This window comes from Microcebus murinus, chromosome 28 (assembly GCF_040939455.1).
Source record: "Microcebus murinus isolate Inina chromosome 28, M.murinus_Inina_mat1.0, whole genome shotgun sequence".
NCBI lineage: Eukaryota > Metazoa > Chordata > Mammalia > Primates > Cheirogaleidae > Microcebus > Microcebus murinus.
The window spans coordinates 645,396-664,600 of record NC_134131.1 but is presented as its reverse complement, the minus strand read 5'-3'; the positions used below and the strand labels follow the sequence as shown (position 1 = coordinate 664,600).

General features: G+C 61.8%; 1 protein-coding gene across 3 annotated transcripts in view; it reads right to left on the bottom strand.

The window, feature by feature from the left end:
- Positions 1–18,348: 18,348 nt before the first annotated feature.
- The window catches only part of CPLX2 (complexin 2), a 75,872-nt gene continuing 75,015 nt past the window's right edge, over positions 18,349–19,205 (bottom strand). For all 3 annotated transcript variants that reach the window (XM_075998456.1, XM_075998455.1, XM_012781538.2), the window contains one exon: positions 18,349–18,802. In XM_075998456.1, the coding sequence (XP_075854571.1) occupies positions 18,605–18,802 (198 nt within the window). In that variant the 3' untranslated portion in view covers positions 18,349–18,604. The remainder of the gene's footprint in view (positions 18,803–19,205) is intronic.

Below are 19,205 nucleotides of genomic sequence, written 5' to 3'. Positions count from 1 at the left end.
GCGAGGTGGCGTCTTTTGCCGGGGCTGCTCACAGGGGGGATTCCTGCAGCTGCCATGGTAGTCCTTCATTCGTGAAGGGGACCCGGGCGGCACATGGCAGCACGTATGACTCCTGGGAGTTCACTTGTCTCTTGAACACGGATGGAAAGGTCCTTAGCTAGTGCTCAGCTAATTGATAAGACTCCACACACAGATGGGAGCTATCACATACTTTATAAGTAGTTATTAATAATTTGAGGACATTTACAAGTGACAAAATTTCAACGGAAAATCATTTTAGCGATGAAAGGCATTTACTCGTTCATGTAATTAGGAGGGCGGCTTCAGGAATGGACGGCTCCAGGAGCTCAAAGGATGTCCTCAGGGCGGGTCTCAGTCTCCCCCTCTCTCTCCACACGGGAGCCTTAATCTTCAGCTCTGCGGCATCCTGTGCTGGCCTTGTGCTCAGGCAGAGTCCTCCTGGTGGCACTGGGGATCTTCCCAGCAGCCCCGGGCCCCCTCCTGCCCACCCAAGCAACGCCGGCAGCAAGAGCCAGAAACGCAGGGGTCGGCAGCTTTAGGCCGAACCCCACGGGCAGGTGCTCCCTGGTGGTGGGGCAGATGCTCCCTGGTGGTGGGGCAGGTGCTCCCTGGAGGCCGGGCAGGTGGTCCCTGGTGGTGGGGCAGGTGCTCCCTGGCGGGTGGGCAGGTGCTCCCTGGCGGCTGGGCAGGTGCTCCCTGGCGGGTGGGCAGGTGCTCCCTGGCGGGTGGGCAGGTGCTCCCTGGCAGCGGGGCAGGTGCTCCCTGGCAGCGGGGCAGGTGCTCCCTGGTTGCCGGGCCGAGGGGCCGCCCGCCCGAGGGAAGAGGGGGCTCCCCGAAGAGGGACAAAAGGGGAGCGTGTGTGGACAGGAACGCACCCGAGGCCCACCTCCTCTCCTCATCCGCGGGTGAAAGGGGCGCCGGCCAGTCTTGGCTTCGTGGGGGCCGGTGCCGGCCTGGAGGATGTGCCTCTCGTGACCACGCGTGGGGCGTGCCGGCGTGGCCCTGGCCGCGTCACAGTGGCCGTGGCACCCGAGGGCTCCGGCTTCCCTGGGAAACGGGGGAAAAGGCGGGAGAGGCAGACCTGGGTGGACTTGCGCGTGGCCCTGGCGTTCATCTCCCGTCATTGCCGGGCCGTAGCAACCCGTCAGCGACCATAACTGAAGAGGGGACCGGGCTCGCCGGGAGGGTTCTGGGAGAAGGTGCTCGCCGAGCTCGCGGCGCTCCGCCCGTCCCCGGCATGTTGGCCACGGGCGCGGCCCCAGACGGTCTCCTCCGCAGACGAGGCGGTCTGCTTGGGGGGCGGCGGTTGCCGTGGAAACGTGGGTTTCTCCACACCAAGGGGTCAGTGGACCCTAGGGACTGAGCTTGCCTCTCCGACTGTCCCTGGGGCAAACCCTAGGGTTCCGGGTCTGTCCTAAAACCTTTTCCTCCTTTGGCCTAAGCTGCTGCTTTCTGCAAAGCCCATGGGACACAGTCACCCTCTTGTGTGGCCCATGAATTCTAAAAACTCGGTTTTTTTTTTTTTTGAACAACTTGCTGGCAGCAGCAGATCCTCGGCTCAGTCAGCCCTGGGGGGGGGAGTGGCTGCTTGTCCCTGGCCTGAGCCTGAGTCAGGTGGATTGGGAAGCCACCCGGGGGCTCCAGTCTGCCCTCAGTCCTTCCCGGCACCTGCAGTCGCCAGCCCCCTGCGCCGGCCAGCTGCCGCTGCTGTCCTGCAGCTCCTCCCAGGCAGGGATGGGGGGCTGAGGCCTGGCTGCCTCGTGTTCCATGGGACAGGGCAGGAGGGGCTGGATGGCAGAGGGGGAGCCGCGCCCAGGCCGAGCCAGCAGCCCCTGCACCTGCCTGGCCCTCGGGGGCGCTCTCTCTGGCTTGTAACTGTTTACAGACCTGTGTCTACGTCAGCATGACCCTGTTATTTCATCAAACCTCCCACGGCCCTGATTGCAGGGAGCCTCTACTTAGTCACCCACCACCAAGAAAAACCACTCTCGGACTCTGAAGTGCCAGCAATGGTGGGATGGATCCCAGCTTCACTGATTTTATTGTACTTTAATTTTTTTTTTAATGTTAGCATATTATGGGGGTGCAAATGTTAAGGTACGTATATTGCCCTTGCTCCACCCAAGTCAGAGCTTCAGTGTGTCCGCCCCCTAGACGGTGTGCACACGGCACCCCATCACGCGTGAATACACCTGTCCCCACCTCCCCCCCACCCGCCCGACACCCGATGAACGTCGCCACCACGTGTCCACTTAAGTGTCGGTCAGTTCGTACCAGTTTGCTGGTGAGTCCACGTGGCGCTTGTTTTTCCATTCTTGGGATACTTCACTCTGTGGAACGGGCTCCAGCTCCACCCAGGAATATACAATATGTGAAAATATGTGCTGCTCAGTGTTAGCGAAATACAGCAATTACCGACATTTAAAAATTGGGGGAAACAGCCTGGAAGTTCCTCAAAAAATTAAATACGGAATCGCTATGTGACGCAGGAGTTGCACGTCCGGGTGTGGGCCCAAAGGACCTGAAAGCAGGACTCACAGAGACATGTGTGCCCGCCTCGACAGCAAGCATCACGCACAGCACCTGAAACGCGGAAGCGACCCAGTGTCCGGCGACAGGTGAACAGGTGAGGGGGAATGTGGCACGCACGAGCAGGAACAGATTCAGCCTCAACAAGCAAGGAAATGATGACTCTTACTAGCACAGGGATGCACCTTGAGGACATTATGGCAAGTGACATAAGCCGGTCACCAAAAGACAAATGCTGCGTGATTCCGCTTAGATTAGCAGGGCAGTCGAAACCACAGAGGCAGAAAGGAGCCTCCGGTGTTTGCGGGGGCGGGGCAGGGAAATGGGGGTCATTTTTCGTGAGCACGGAGTTTCAGCCGGGGAAGATGGAAAGTGTTCTGGGGATGGGTGGTGGTGACGGTGGTGCCACAAGGTGAACGTACGTAATGCCACCAAGGCGCACACTTTAAAAAACCGTTAAGATGGTAAATTTTAATCATGTGTATTCTACCACAATAAAAATGATAAAATTGTCTGGGCGCGGTGGCTCACGCCTGTAACCCTAGCACTCTGGGAGGCCGAGGCGGGTGGATCGCTCAAGGTCAGGAGTTCGAGACCAGCCTGAGCAAGAGGGAGACTCCGTCTCTACTATAAATAGAAAGAAATTAATGTGCCAACTAAAAATATATAGAAAAAATTGGCTGGGCATGGTGGCGCATGCCTGTAGTCCCAGCTACTCGGGAGGCTGAGGCAGGAGGATCACTTGAGCCCAGGAGTTTGAGGTTGCTGTGAGCTAGGCTGACGCCACGGCACTCACTCTAGCCTGGGCAACAAAGTGAGACTCTGTCTCAAAAAAAAATAATAATAATGATAAAATTGTGTGTTAAAAATCTCTATTATGTCACATTAAACTCTTGTATTCCGGTTTCTTCTGAATAACTGCAAGCCCCCAACAGAGCCCGCATCTCGGCACGGCAACAGTCGGGTGGAGAAAAGCAGGCACTTCCTCTTTTGTTACTTAAAAATTTTGATTTCTTTATTTTATTTTATTTTATTTTATTTTATTTTATTTTATTTTATTTTATTTTTTTTGAGACAGAGTCTCGCTTTGTTGTCCAGGCTAGAGTGAGTGCCGTGGCATCAGCCTAGCTCACAGCAACCTCAAACTCCTGGGCTCAAGCGATCCTCCTGCCTCAGCCTCCCGAGTAGCTGGGACTACAGGCATTCGCCACCATGCCCGGCTAATTTTTTGTATATATATTAGTTGGCCAATTAATTTCTTTCTATTTTATAGTAGAGACGGGGTCTCGATCTTGCTCAGGCTGGTTTCGAACTCCTGACCTCGAGCAATCCGCCCGCCTTGGCCTCCCAGAGAGCTAGGATGACAGGCCTGAGCCACCGCGCCCGGCCTGATTTCTTTATTTTAAATAAATACTACATTGGAGAGAATCAGACTGCTCGCAGGGGATACTGAGTAGGGTTTTGAAGGCTAAGTAGGAGTCTGAAAAAATGGAGAAGTGGAAATAGTACATTCCCTCCAAGGAAATAGCACAGTCTCCCAGCTTGCTTCCAGGTATCAGCCCTATTTCCAAGAGGATGTAACCAGATCTCATAGAGAAGATGCACTCCGGACCAGGTCAGATATGCAGAGCCATGACCCGTGCCCAGTTCTGTCTGACTCTGAGCCCAGCGGTCCATGAGCACTGCAAAATGAGCAAGACGGGCGCTCTCGCTCCCAAAACTCGCACGCTCACGTTGCACGCTCACGTTGGGGACTGTAAGTCTGGCTTCTGGGGCATGTTGGGTGGCCTGGACGTCTCAGGAGGGGAGATGATGGCCTGGGACTCACGGGCTCGGGCGACCCTCGCCACCACTCAGCTCTGCTTTCTTCCCTCGTGAGCCCCCCCCCCAGCGCGGAGCTCCCCAGAGGGTGGCGAAATGACCACTGGCAGCTCCAGACCCTTGTTTGGTCAACTGAGCCACCAGACGGGAGAGAGGAGCCTCTTTCCCAGCGGTTCCAGCAAGAGCCTCAGGTGGGGTTCTCCGCTGGTCACACCTGGGCCGTCACCTGGCCGGAGGAGTGTGGTCCCCTCCCAGGTCGGACCTGGGTCTCACAGCCGCTGTGGCGTTGGCCGGGGAAGAAGCCAGAACTGCAGAGGGGAGGTGGTCCTCCACAACAGCGGAGGTTGTGGTCCTCCACAACGGCATCTTGCTCATTTTGCAGTGCTCATGGACCGCTGGGCTCAGAGTCAGACAGAACTGGGCACGGGTCATGGCTCTGCATATCTGACCTGGTCCGGAGTGCATCTTCTGTATGAGATCTGGTTGCATCCTCTTGGAAATAGGGCTGGTACCTGGCACGGCGTCTGCTTCTAGAAGGAGCGGTGGCCGGCAGGCATGGCTGCGTTCTTCGCGAACCCCCCGAGGAGCCCACAGCCTGGTCTGCTGGAGACAGAGCTGCCCGGTGGCTCCCGTGAGCCTGGGCTGGGCGGGAAGCCGTCACGGGGGCCCCGGGAACCGCACAGAGGCGGGTGGAGCCCTGCACCGGGAGCCGTGCCGTGCGTGGGCATGTCCCGGCGTGGTCCCAGCGAGCTCCATGGATGGGGCCGGGCGCCTCCCATCTCCAGCTCACGCTGTCCCGATTACGATCTGAGGTTAGGAGCTGCGACAGAGGGCCTGAGCTCCCGTAATTTTCAGGCTCTTCCTCTGACAAGACCCTCCAGGGATTCTCGGTGATTAAGCAAGAGGAGGAAGAGGGGTTTTATGAATTAATTCCAACCCCCTGGGAGGGACAAACCAGCCCCGGGGAGCCAGAGAGGTGAGCTCGATCCCCATGGCACCCGCTGACCCTTTGTAGAGAGAAACCTGTGTTTCCAGGGCAACCGCCACATCCTGATTGGACGCCTCACCTCGCCGAGGAGCGCGACCGGAAGCGTCCTGGCGTGTGATCTGTGGCAGACATTCCGTGCACAGACCTGCGTCGGGCGCTTTACGTACACGGCGTCCTTTCAGCCTTGTGGCGTGCGGGGGCGCATCCCCACTTCACAGACGAGGGGACCGAGGTTCCGGGAGAGCCAGGAAACTTCTAGCAACCTCACGCGCTGGGCGGTGGTGAAGCCAGATCCCCCTAAATGCATTTGACGGACAAGCACCCGAGCTTCTGAGCTTCGGCCCCCTTGGACACCGGGCCGGAGAGCCAGCTGCAGCCCAGAGCACCCCAGAACCCTGGCACGTGGGGGCGCCTGCCCACGGCCCCTCGGCAAACGTCCTGAGGACCCTGGAATCCGAGGTGCAGGCAGAGACTTCCTTCGCCTCCTGGCCCCCGGAGCCTCCCGCCCCGGGCAGGTCCCCATCTTTCGGCTTCTGCCCGAACCTGGCCTTCCCTTTCTCTTCTAAAGCCCAGCAGTTTGGGCCCCTCTAGCTCCAGAGGGGGAGAGTGGGAGGTTTTGGAGAGGGACAGGAGGGGTTGAGTAGGCGGGAATAGGTGGGGGCCACAGCCCAAGGCCGCAGAGGAGGTGGAGGCAGGCAGCCTCATCAGCCTGTCCCCAGGGGCCTTGGCAGCAGGGGATGAAATGCTCCCTCGCCCCGATGAACTTGGCGGGGAGGGAGAAAAACAACCCAGGGAGTTGTGTGTCTGCGTCGGTGCGGGTTGGCTCTGCCTGGCCCGGGGCACCCCTTGGTCTCATTTTGTGGGGGGAGGCCTGACACAGAGGGTTCTCCAGGGGCTGAAGCTGTCACCAGGGCGCAGCCCTTCCTGGGCAGCAGGGATGGCGGGCAGGTGTCCTTGGATACAGGCAGGGAGCTGCGTCAGCCCCAGAGCCGCCCCCCGGGGCTCCTTGGCTTCCTCGTGGCTGGGCCTGCGGGCTGTGGTGTCCACGCCGCTCAGCCCTGGCCCGCCTGGCTCTGAGCACCCTGCCAGCTCTGTTGGCCATCTTGGCGTCTTCCTGCCCCCACCTTGTCCATCATGCCACCTTCCCTGACTCCATGCGGAAGAGCACCTGCTAGTGACTCAGTTCCCCAAGCCTCTTCTCTTCGCCCCTGCCGCGCACCCCGAGGGTTATCAGTGACGATAGGGCCCTCCCCCCCAACACCCCGCTCAGACCTCTGCTGAGCAGCTGCCCCCGACGTCTCCCAGGGAAGCGATGTCTCCCAGGGATGCTTCCGGCACCCTCAGACTCCAGCCCTCCCCACCCCCGCTCAGACCGGCCCCGCCTCCCCCGCACCAGTGCTGAAGAAGGGTGGGAAGCCCAGGCGGGAAGCCCCGGCCTCAGCCCCATTTCTGTTCCTCCCCTGAGCCACCGTGGCGGCCGGTCCCCTTCCCCATTAGCTCTCAGCACCTCCTCCCGCTCCCCGTCCCCGCCGTGCCCTGGATCACACGGCTGCCGTCCTTCTGGGCCGTTCCGCAGCCTTCACGCTGGTCCTGCCGCCCGTCCACCTCTCTCCTGCTTAGAGTCTGCCGCGGCCCCGGCACTGGCGTGCTCTGGGCTCCGGCCCCCCTCCAGCCCTTCCGCCCTCCAGTCCCCCCAGCTTCCCATCTTCCGTCTCCGCTAACTCAGGAGTAAGCTCGGCCTCTGAGTCCTCTAGGGATCGCCCCTGAGTATAACCCCACTCTGCACCCCTGGCAGGCCTGGCATCTCTGCGCGGGGCCTGCACTGCAGCGTGGTGCCCGGCGGCTGGGCCCACCGTCCCGGAGCTGCCCGCAGACCCGCCCGGCCCCGCTCACGGGGGCAGCCTGGAGCCCCGGGTTGGGCGCCTGGTTTGTCCTGCTGTTCCCGCCACCGGCTCAGCGCCAGGCGTGTGGCTGGTGCTCAGCCCCGGCCGCAGGAAGACACGAGATGTCTGTTGGCCGACCTCTCAAGTGCCAACGCCAGGGCCTTTGGGAGAGCGGATCGGTCTCCTATTGCTGCGGCGACAAACTTCCACAGACGGCGCCTGAAACACCGAGGGCCGTTCCCTCCCAGACCCGGGGATGGGGACTGGGGCCGCGCAGGGCTGAGACCGAGGCAGGGCAGGGCCGGCTCCTCCCGGGGCTCCGTGCCTCCTCCGGCCGGTCCTTGGCTCCGGGGCCCTCCTCCTTCTCTGCAGCCGGAGACGGCAGAGACCTTTCCACGCCGCCATGCTCTGCTTCCCTCGTCCGCCCCCCTTCTGCCTGTAAGGACGAGGCCCCGCCGGCGATCTGGGGTGATCTCTCCCCCTGTTGCGGTCAGTCGGGCTTTCGTCTGCGGCCGTAATCCTCTCTGCCAGCTAAGGCCAGACGCAGTTGCAGGTTCTGGGGACTGGGATGTGGACGTCCGGGAAGGGGGCTCGCCCTGCCCCGGCCAGGTGGAAGACGCTGGAAAGGCCATGCCGTGTGCAGAGAGGCGTCTCGCTCTGCGGAACCCCGAGGGCAGGACACCCAGGGCGGGGGACGGTGGGGACTGGAGAGAGGATGGTTTGATGCAGTCGCAGGGTTTCCGGGAGAGCGGAAAGGGCTTCCCGTCTGCACCGGGTCAGCCTGCACCTGCCGGAGACCCAGGGCGGGGGGACCAGGGAGAGGATGGTTTGATTCGGTCCCAGGGTTTCCGGGAGAGCGGAAAGGGCTTCCCGTCTGCACCAGGTTGGCCTGCACCTGCCGGAGACCCAGCTGTCCAAGGGAGCACGAGAGCTCGAGGCATTTACCGACCCATGGAACCAAAAAGGGCCCCAGGTGGGGACTCTACCGGAGGTGGCTCGGCGAGGCCGAGGCCATGTCCCCGTGGTTCCACCCCTCTTCTCCTGGGAGTGGCTCATCCTCAGCCCATGTGAGATGGAGACACACCGCGGCCACTCCCGCCTCCGAGTCCCGGGATTCGCCGCTGCGAACGGCCGCGTTGGCTAAGCTCGCTGCCCGGCTTTGCCTTGAGTGGGTCCCTCCCCCCCCCCCGACGACGGCCGGGGGCGCCTCCTGCTCGTGGGGCTAGGTCTCACCCACGGCACAGCTGGAGGCCAGGGGAGGCGGGCGCCCAGGGGAACGTCCGAGCACCGTTTCGCCGCGTGGGTGCGGCTCTCTCTTCGCCCCGTGGCCAGCCTGGGGCGGAGACAGAGCCCCGGACGGACGGAGAGGGTCTGCCGCTGCCGTGGTTTGCAGCACGACCTTGAGCAAGTCGCTCGCTGACCTCTCGGGCCCGGCTGTGGAGCGAGGGGTGGGGCTGGCTGCCGTCTAAGGGACCCTCCGGCTTCATCCTGGCCGTCGGAGGCTGTGCCCATCTGTCTCGCCCATCTGTTTCCTCCTGCCTGTAGATCCTAGCAGTACAAATCCTTAGAAAACCCAGCGAGTTTCTGCAGGGAAAGCCGTGGAGAGCGGAGCTAAGTCCGGGCTCTGCAGCAAGGCCGGGAAGGCGTCCCGGGGCTTGGCTGTCCGCACGGGGTGGGGCGCCGGGGGGAGGCGAGCCCTGGGCTCTCGGGAGAATTCGGGGCCCGAGCAGATGGTCAGGGACCGTCACCACCCACGGCTGAGCCTGCCCCTGGGGTTAAGCCTCACTGTGTGCTGCTGGTGTCAGGGCTGAGCACGTGGCCGGGGCGGGGGGCCGTGTGAGTTGGGGTCCCTGTGTCAAGGCTCAGTCTGGGTCAGGGGGGGGTATGAGGTCAAACGCCGGCCATCGAGGAAGGGCACATGCTGTAGGCGGGTGTGGGGGACTCAGGCGTCATTCGGAAGTGACTTTGGCCACATGCGACTTCCTAAGCTCTTATTATTTAGCATCTTATAATGGTTACTTATTCTCCTGCGGCTTGTCTGCTGTCTCTGACCAGGACGCCCACTCCACGCAGGCAACCGTTTTGTTCTCTCTGCGCCTTCAGCCCCCAGAGCCGTGGCCGGCACCCGGCAGTGCTCCGTGGATAACTGGCGACTGACTGAGCGGGTCGCCCAGAGGCTCGTGCGTCCAGGTAGGGCCAGCGCCCTGTGCATTCGGCTGGCTGGCTGGCAGTCCCCCGGCTTTGCTGCCCGTTGGAACCGCCCGGAGACTTCTCGCGCGCCCCACTGCCCACGATGCACCCCGTGCCGACTGACCCAGGGTGTCTGGGGGCCAGCGTCGGCCACCGGCACCTGCGGCAGACTCCCCGGGCCGTTCCGCCGTGCTGCGGTTGGAGAGCCGCCGAGTGAGACCACAGAAAGCAGAGGATGCGCAGGGCGGCCGGCACACGGGCAGGCGTGAGAGCAGAGACTCTCGTTCTGGGCGGCAGGATGGAGGGAGACCTTTCGTCCCAGATCTCTATCACACTCTCCGGACACCCGCCGAGAAGGTGATTACTTTGCTCTCACAGAATGGATTCTGGCCGCGAGTCAAGAAGAGCTCTCGCTTCTTGACGAAACGATGGCAGATCAATTTGAGGTCTTGGCTGGAGCCGCTAATGAGGCCTGGCAGCCGGGGAGCCCCTGGGTGCTGGGGCCACGGCGGGGCTCCCCGGCCTCTGGGGGAGGGGCAGGCGGGAGCTGGGGCCAGCCTTGGGGCCCGAGAGCCTCGCCTTGTTTTGGAGGGCGGGGGCAGCTTAGACAGGCTGCTGTCCAGGCTCAGGGGTGCACGCTTGGTTTATTTTTTAAATTGTTTTCTTTATTTCAGCATATTATGGGGGCGCAAATGTTTAGGTTACGTATATTGCCTTTGCCCCACCCGAGTCAGAGCTTCAAGTGTGTCCATGCCCTAGATGGTGTGCACCGTACCCGTTAGGTGTGAATCTACCCATCCTCTCCTGCCCCCCCCACCTGCCCGACACCCGACGAATGTTACTACTAACATTGTTTATTTAGAGCAGTAACATTAACAGCCGTCACTTATTGAGAACTTGCCGTGTGCTGTGCACCTTAAATCTTTTTTTTTTCCCTTTTTATATATGAGTTGGCCAATTAATTTCTTTCTATTTATAGTAGAGACGGGGTCTCGCTCCTGCTCAGGCTGGTTTCGAACTCCTGACCTCGAGCGATCCGCCCGCCTCGGCCTCCCAGAGTGCTAGGATGACAGGCGCGATCCACCGCGCCCGGCCACTTTAGATCTTTTGTTGCAATAACTGGGCAGGGCAGGTCTTACCATCCCTTTTCATGCAGGCCCCTGAGAGGTGAAACAATGTGCTCAAGGTCAAATGGCTTCCAAGCGCTAAGCCGGGCTTGGAACCAGGTCTGCCTGGGGGGAATCCAAACGTCTTCTCGTGATGGGCTGCGTGTTGCGTGTCGGCTCAGTGTCTGCACCACGAGCCACGGTGGTCGTGGGGACTCAGGTGTGGAAGGCAGCGCCCGGCCTGCGTTCGGCTGGGAGGAGGCCCTCGGGAGGGGAGAGTCCGCTGCAGGCAGAAGGGAGCCCTCGAGGAAACGTTCTCCGCGTGGACGGGCAGGCGCGGGACGCTCCCCGCCAGCTTCCCGCCTGGTAGTCGTGCCACCTAGCGTCCTCCCGTGTTGGCTCAGAGCTGGTCCGTGTGGCCGGCAGAATGCCGCAGAGCGGTGGCTTCCCAGGCTGGGTCACAGACGACATTGAAGCTCCCCCTTGCTCTCCCGGGTCACCCAGTCCGCCGTGTCGTCCGTGTGGTGAGGACACTCACCAGCCCCGGCAAGCCCTCGGGTGAGACCCAGCCTCCCGCTGACACCGTGATGGCCACTGCACCAGGGACCTCAATCCAGAGCCACCCAGCCGAGCCACTGCAGAATTCCCGACCACCAGAAACTGTGAGAGAAAATAAATGTTTATTGCTTGAAGCCACTACCAAGTTTTGGGGTGATTTATTCCACGCTGACAGGCAGGTACCGCGCGGCGCTACGTCTCTTTTGAGCTGACCATTTGGGAGAGCTTCCTGCATGCGTTAGCTGTCCTCGCTCCTGTCCCCTAGCTCACTTGGGACCCTTGTCTTGTGTTACCGTGAAAAGACACGAGACAGATGTGGCTTTAAACCCAGGCTTCCCAATTCAGTGTTCGGGTGACCAGAGGATTTTCACTGCGATGCATCCACCTGCTTTTCACGCCGTCGCCCCTTTCGCTCCCGTTCGCGTGGCTCCTCTTGTCAGTCTCACTGCGGGAACGGCAGGATTGAGTAGCGGCGGCTGGCACGTTTAGGTGCCTGCCGTGTACCAGGACCCGTGCTAGGGAACCGACAGACGTTGTTTTATTTAATTCCTTCGGTGACCCCTGTGGCCACGGCCAGCTTGGGGGTCAGCGTTCGTGACAAGAAGTCGGGGCAGAGCCGCTGAGCCCCCGCCCAAGGCCGGGCGGGAAGAGTCAGGGCTCAAAGCCAGGTTTGTCCGAGAGCGAAGCCTGCCCGGTCTCCCTCACGTGCCTCTACCTTCTGGCCGCGGCTTTCCCTCGTGCACAGCGGCGATAACACCGACCCCACAGACCCCTGTCCGGGTGGGGAGCAGCAGCCCTGGGGCACTGCGCACGCAGGTGCCCCCGGCAAGTGGAGCTGCCTCGCCCCTGCCCGTGCCTCCCTCCCTTGCGCCGTGCGGCGTGGGCTGCCTTGGCCCCTCGAGGACAGGGTCATGCCCGGTGCCGCTCGGGACGAGCACAGCAGGGAGGTGACGCGGCCGGGAGCTGCACACTCAGGGCCTGCCCCGGGGCAGGGAGGACGGCGCCCTGCGTCCGGAGTCCACAGAGAGGGGGACACCAGCCCCGACCCACCCACGGAGCCTGTGCCGGGTGCCAGCTCCGTGCTCCCACCGGGAAGGGCCCTGCCCAGGCCCCGGGGTGAGACAGGAGGATCTCAGCTGAGAAAGCATTGTCCTCAGGGGGCATGGAACCCTCTCCCAGATCAGGCGGGAAGCCCCGACTGATTACAAGTGTGAGTGAGCCGTCTGCAAGCAGCTTTGCAGCCAACTGGAGACACGCAGGGGGCGGCTCTGCCCACCCCCTGCCTCCCGGCAGCTTTGGTTTGGGAGACAGAGAGGGGCTGATGGGGACGGGCTTCCTGACCCCGTGGGGAGCCCAGCGGGACAGCCCCAGCTGCAGGCTGTGCAGAAGGGCCTCCTGGGTCACATAGGAGGGTTGGACCTTAAATCCCCATCCTGCTCCAGGTTTCTAGGTTTCCGAGCTTTGACCCTGTGGTGAGGTTGATGGTGAAGACATCGCTCCATCGAGGCTCGCCCGGGCAAAGGGCTGTCTGTGGTTCCAGGTGGGCCGGTTGTGGGGTGCAGATGGCCCACTGGACTCTCCCCGAGCGCCTCAAACCCTGAAGCCCCAGACCAAACTCGTGGTCTTCCTCCAAATCCTTCCTCCACCAGAGTCCCCAACCTCTCCGCCGTCACCAAGGGCCAGGCCATTCCTGCAGACGTCCTTCTTCCTCCCTCCCACGTCCACCAGCCAGGTGAGACTGCATTGTCTCCTCCCCGCCTTGGTCCACGCCAGTCCCTCTGCCCGTCCCCACTGGCTGAGCCCTCCTCATGTACAGCTCATTTCAGGTGCCAGCTCCTCCACGGAGTCTGGGCCGATCCCCGGGTCTTCCTGCACGGCTGCGTGTGCTGCGGTGGGCGACTGGTCTGTCCACCCGCCTGTCCCCAGGGGCAGGGGCTTCCTGGAAGGAAGGGCCTGTGGGGCTGCCCTTGGCGCCCAGCACTGCGCTCAGACATTGCCCAAGCTCCGTGGGTGCCCCTCGCCTGAGAGGATTCAGACTTAGAAGCCTTCAGAACTCAAGTGAGAGGGTGCTGGTGTTTCCTGACGCACCAGGGTCCACTGAGTGGGAAGGAAAGAAGAGGGGAACCGAGGAGCAGCTGAGTGTCCCAGGCTGGGCTGTTTCCTGGGGGGCCCCCCGGCTCTTGGGAGGACAGGGCCTGGGTGTGGGTGGAGCACACAGACGCACTCCCAGGGAAGCCCAAAGCCTTGTGCTCTCCTCTCTCCTGCCCCCGGCCTTTCTCTCCTGCCCCTCAGAGTCCAGCCCAGGGCTCTGGGAATGAGCCCGGTCTTGCAGAGGCTTGGGGGAAGCCCGACGTTGGCCACTGCTTGCTCCAGACCATCCTGCTGGGTGGCGGAGCCCGTCAGCACACCCAGCGCCGTCTGCACTCCGAGACTGAGGATCTCTGTCGTGAGTGCAGCAGCAGCAGACGACTCTGCTCTGGGCAGGGGACAAAGGTCGTATCAGGGTGGGCTTCGCAGCGGAGGAGGAGATGTTTGAGTGGGAGCTTGAGGAGCACACCAAGGAGGGGCAGGGCACCATTGGTCCCAGGCAGAGGGGACAGAATGTGCGAACACCAGACAGCACGGTGCGTGGGTGGGCGCTGGGGTGCGTGCGTCTGCCCAGCAGGCGGGCACCATGTCACACGGGGCCGTTTTGAGAACTGGGGTGTCACCTGTGGGCAGATGCCGTGCCGCGGGCCACGGGAGGGTGCCGGGCGGGGAGTGTGGCATGGCGAGCCTTGCATGTCAGAAGAGCCTCGAGGGGGGGTCGTCCGGGGAGGCATGGAAGGAAAGGGGTGGGGGCGTGATGGGAAGAGCCCGGCCAAGGGCAGAGAGACGGGGCTAACGTAAGGCAGGCAGGGGTGCGGGCTGGAGGGGGAATGGTCCTGACCCGTCCTCAGCAGGGCCTGCGTCCAGGAGGAAAGCCGAGTGCTGTGCCCTCTGTGCCCAAACCTCCGTCAGTGCTCGGGGAGTGAGCGGCGGACGAGCGGATGCCTGCGTGACCCGGGGGCATCCTCAGGACGCCGCGCCCCGAGGAGCTCGGGCGGAGGGTGGCCAGAGACGGGGGTGGGAGTCGGCCTGCACTGCCGCCCCTGGGGGCCGGGACTTGGTTTTGGAAGGCAGAGACGTAGAGCGATCCTAGAACCCCTGCCTCTGGCCACCGCTGATTTCTGGAGTCATTCCCAGGGTCCCGGCCCGAGGCCGGAGCAAGACCGGAGATCATCTGGGGTCTCCCGAGCTCTGTGGGGCATCCCCCCCCAACCGGTGAGCCGGGGCCTGCCCAGGCCTGGCGGTGCCCACGGACAGAGAGGACAGACAGGCGGAGAGCTGCTGTACAAGGTCTTTTTCTTTGTTGTCACGGTTGGTTTCGTACATCTCAGCATTTGCGTCATACAAAGGGGGAGCAACAGCCATGGCTTTTGGTCAGGTTCGGGGGGGCATGAAGGGGTGCCCCTCCCCTCCCCCCAGGCACTGACACATTTAAAGGAAGCAGAGCAACGAGGACACAGCACGGATGTGGGAGAGGGGTCCCCCCCGCGGGGCAGGATGGTCGGTCTCACCCGGGTCTCGCCAGGACGCCCCACGGCGCGCCCAGGGCCGGCATGAGCACCTCCGGTTCCCTCCCCAGTGAGGGGTGGGCACAGGAGTGGGGACTGGGGCAGGGACAGCCGGTGGGAGGCATGCCCCAGGCCAGGGAGAGCTCCCCCATCTGGGCCCGTGGCCCCAGCCTCCCTGCGCTGCCAGGAGCCCTGGGACGGAGCAGGCAGGGCGAGGGGAGAGCGGCCCTGCCAGCCGGGTGTAGGGGCTCTGGGGGCCCCCGAGAGTCTGCTCCGTGTGACTCCGGCCGGGAGCCTGTGGGGCTGCTCTGCCCACCAGCCGCCCTGCCTGGGAGGGGCGCCGGCTACACTTCTCTCCCTCCCCACCCTCTCTCGCCACACACCCGGGGGGGCCTCCCCACCCGCACGGCTCTGCAGTTCAGGACACCGTCTGTGTCCTCCCGGCTTTGGGCCCGCAGAGGAGGCCGTGCCCAGCACAGAGAGGCCTTTTCCCGTCTCGCTGGAGGTGCACCTGGGCACCCGAGCCTCAGTGGCCTCCCGCCCATGTGCACACGCCGCCCCGGGCTGGATGCCGACTTCCCCTGGGGCCTACGTCAGCGGCCTCCACAGTCAGGTCTGCGTTAGAAACGGTAGTCGCTATGTTCCCCCGGACCTAACAGTGATCTCTCAGCAGCGGCTGGAACCAGGTATGCGCTGGGCAGAGATTCTCCCTCTGCCTCCACCTCCAGGGAGACCTCAAGCCCCGCTGCCAAGGAGCAGAGTGGAGGGGTCCAGACGGCAGCCTGGAGGGCCCTGGGGTGGGGCCTACTCTGGGTGACCCCTGGCTACCTGGCATGGCTGGGTGCCCTTGCCCATCTGAAGCTCGCTGGCCTTGGTCGCGGCTGCCCGCCGGGCATGCTCCTGGCATCGCCTTTAAGGTTCGAGGGCCCCTGCCAAGGGGGAGACCTCTGAGCACGTGGCTTCCACCCCATGTCCAAGCAAGGTGCACCCACAGGGGTGGGGAGGCCTGGGGCCCCTGGGTTGGGCCCTGCCTGTCTTCGGCCCAGGACCCCGAGGCTCTCGAGAGTGACCATCCTGCCCAGGACGACGGACACAGACAGACGAGCAGACAACGGGGGTGCGAGGCGGCTCCCCATCACGGACTCAGACACAGGCCCCCGGGGCTGACACGGGCACAGGGGGGGCGGGCGGGGGAGGAGGGCGGCCTGGGGAGCTGGGGCGGCTGAGGTCCGGCTCCCCAGAGAAGGGACAGAGCAGGGGCTTTTCTGGTCCCCTAAACATATGGGTGGTTTTGTCTCGTCTTTAAAGTATTGCAGTCTAACTGATATGGCTTTAACTATTGGAAACGGACAGAGGAGACACGTGTCTCTCTCTGAAATAAAAGCATAAATCCACTAAAATGGAAAACCCGCAGGACGCAAGTGGGGCTGACGGGGAGGGGCTTCAGGGCAGGCAAGGCGCCCCCTCCCTGGCCCCTGCTTTGGGGACAGGCCCTGGTGAGGGCCAGCATGGCTTCCGGGGACACTGCCTGGGTGTGTCCCAGTGGGATTCTGAGGACCACAGGCAAGAGCCCCCCAAGGGCAGGAGGACTGTAGGACAAGGTCAAGGTCCTGTAGGACGAGGCCAAGGACAAGGTCTCCTGTCGGATGTGGCCACCTGGGACCGATGGCCTCAGGGCTGGCAGGGGGCATCTTACCTTCTTTCTCCCCAAACACATGTCCATGCACACAACTGCCTCTTCACACACACTCACACACACACACACACACACATACACACACATACACTCACATACACATACTCACTCACACACATACACACACTCACACATACACACACACACTCACATACACTCACACTCACACACACACACATACACACACTCACACACACACACATACACACACTCACACATACACACACTCACACACACATACACACACACTCACATACACATACACTCACACACACACTCACATACACACACACACATACACACACACATACACACACTCACATACACACACTCACACACACATACACACACATACACACACACTCACACACACATACACTCACACATACACACTCACATACACATACACTCACACACACACTCACATACACACACACACATACACACACACATACTCACACACACATACACACACTCACATACACACACTCACACACACATACACACACATACACACACACTCACACACACATACACTCACACATACACACTCACATACACATACACTCACACACACACTCACATACACACACACACATACACACACACATACTCACACACACATACACACACTCACATACACACACTCACACACACATACACACACATTCACACACACTCACACTCACACACACACAGCGGCCTCGGCACATCTCACAAGCCTCTCCAACACACGCTTCTGCACCACCTGACGCCTAACACACGCCCATCACTTCTGACACACACACACCGCTGTGACAACACATGCATCAACAAGCTAACACATGCAATCTCTAAACGCAGATAAGACCGCTAGCACACACACACACACACACGTGACACAATCTCGACTCAAATACACCACCTCAAACAGGCGCAAGTCACAGCTATGCTGACTTGGGACACACAATCTCAAGACATGCATACACATTCTAACCACCCGCACATGCACAGAATCTCTGGACGCACAATCACGGATGCAGTCTCCGCCGTGCACGATCACGCATGCGTGGACACACACACACTTCCCTCCCTCATTTGCTCGGCCCCCACCGCATCCTCACACAACTGCTTGAGAGGAAGCCTTGGTGACTTGGGGGAGGGTGAACGCCAGTCCCTACATCCCAGAGGAGAGTTTGTTCTTGGCCCGTGAGACGGATGGACCAAGTGGGTCTAAGTGGGAAGTGGCTCCTCCCCAATGGCTTGGGGCTGTGGCCAGGAAGGACCCTCCTGGGGACCATGGGGGCCCTGGAAGCACATGGACAGGACAGGGTGAGGAAGAGGGGTGGATAGGAATGGGGGCAGCGTGGCCACACCAGTGGGAGGCCCCGTGGCGTAGACCGTTGCTGCCCGATGGCTCCAAGTGTTCTCTGGAGGCCTGGACAGCCCCTTGGCTGGGCAAGCCGGGCCCAGCCTGGCAGTGGGGCCCCAGGACCCAAGGAAGGTGTTGGGTGGGGGAACAAGGGCCTGCCCCGCCCTTGGGCTCCTCCACAGATGAGCTAAAGTCCGAAGAAGATCCATTTGGAGGGACACGCTTGGCAGGGGCCATGCCATCTCGGTGGGGGCTGGGGCAGGGGGTGCCCCCGGGCCGTGTGTGTCACCAAGGAGAGGAAGAAGGGATGTCCCAGCCTCCTGCCCAGACCTCAGCTGCCCAGGACCCAGGACCTCTCAGGCTGGGCCCTCATGGGGCAGACTTACCCTGACTTCCTTCTTAAGAGCCAGGCTACTCAGTGCCCCTGCCCTGACCTGGGGGTCAGAGGCCAAAGGTCAGCATGCTGGGCAGGGCTGGAATGTATCATTACTTTGGCTGGCCGGGGACAGTGGTCCCCCTGGCAGTGGGGAGCATGAAGGAATGTATGGGGGTCACCACACGAGCACAGACCTTAGGCTTCCTAAGGGGCCCCCAGAGCCTTTGGCCCTGGGTTGGACCCCCCCCTGCAGAGGAAAAGCCACTTTCCCTTTTTCAAGCTGCTTGGGAGTGGGGTGGGGCTGTGAACCCCGGGATGAGGGTGTCTGTGTGGGGGGGTGCTGAGGGGGAGGAGCCCCTGGCCAGGGAAGGGGGGCAGAGGCCAACTGAGGTTTTCCCCTTCAGAATGGAGACTTAACTTAATAAAAAGAAAAGAAAGAACAAAAGAAAAAGTAGTAACAGGTGGAGTGGGGCTGGGGCAGGAGGCCGGTTACTTCTTGAACATGTCCTGCAGGGGCCCGGGCAGGTACTTGAGCACGGTGTCCAGGATGCTCTCTTCCTCCTCCTCCTCCTCGTCGCCGCAGCCTGCAGGGATGGCCTTCTTGGGCCGGGTCAGGCTGCCCTCGCAGGGCTGCTCCAGGGCCGCCTTCTCCTCCGCCTCCTTCTCCTCCTTCTTCTTCAGCCCGTACTGGGAAGACGAGGGCAGGAATGAGTGTGGAGGCGGCCGGGGGGCTCCGGGCCTCCAGCCTTGTGGGCCTGGCCCTGGCGCCGTGAGAGCTTCCCAGGAGCCTCAGTTGCCTCCCCCCATGAGCTGGGGACGAGGATGCCTTCCCTTCAAGGGGCCCACGACAACTTCCTTTGAAATCCCCAAGGATCTGAAGCGTTCCCAAATATTCGGAGCCAAATTTTGGTGACAAAACTTGACTTGAACCACTTACGGCCTTGATTTACCGTGGGCTATGTAGGAAGAACACCACGGATGGCAGACCAGTCGTAGCTCGCAGGGCTGGTAATGGGGCGTAATAGGGCATAATGGGGCGACTACCACAGCCCCGTGGCCGGACCCGCACCGGTGGCACCGAAGGCCAGGC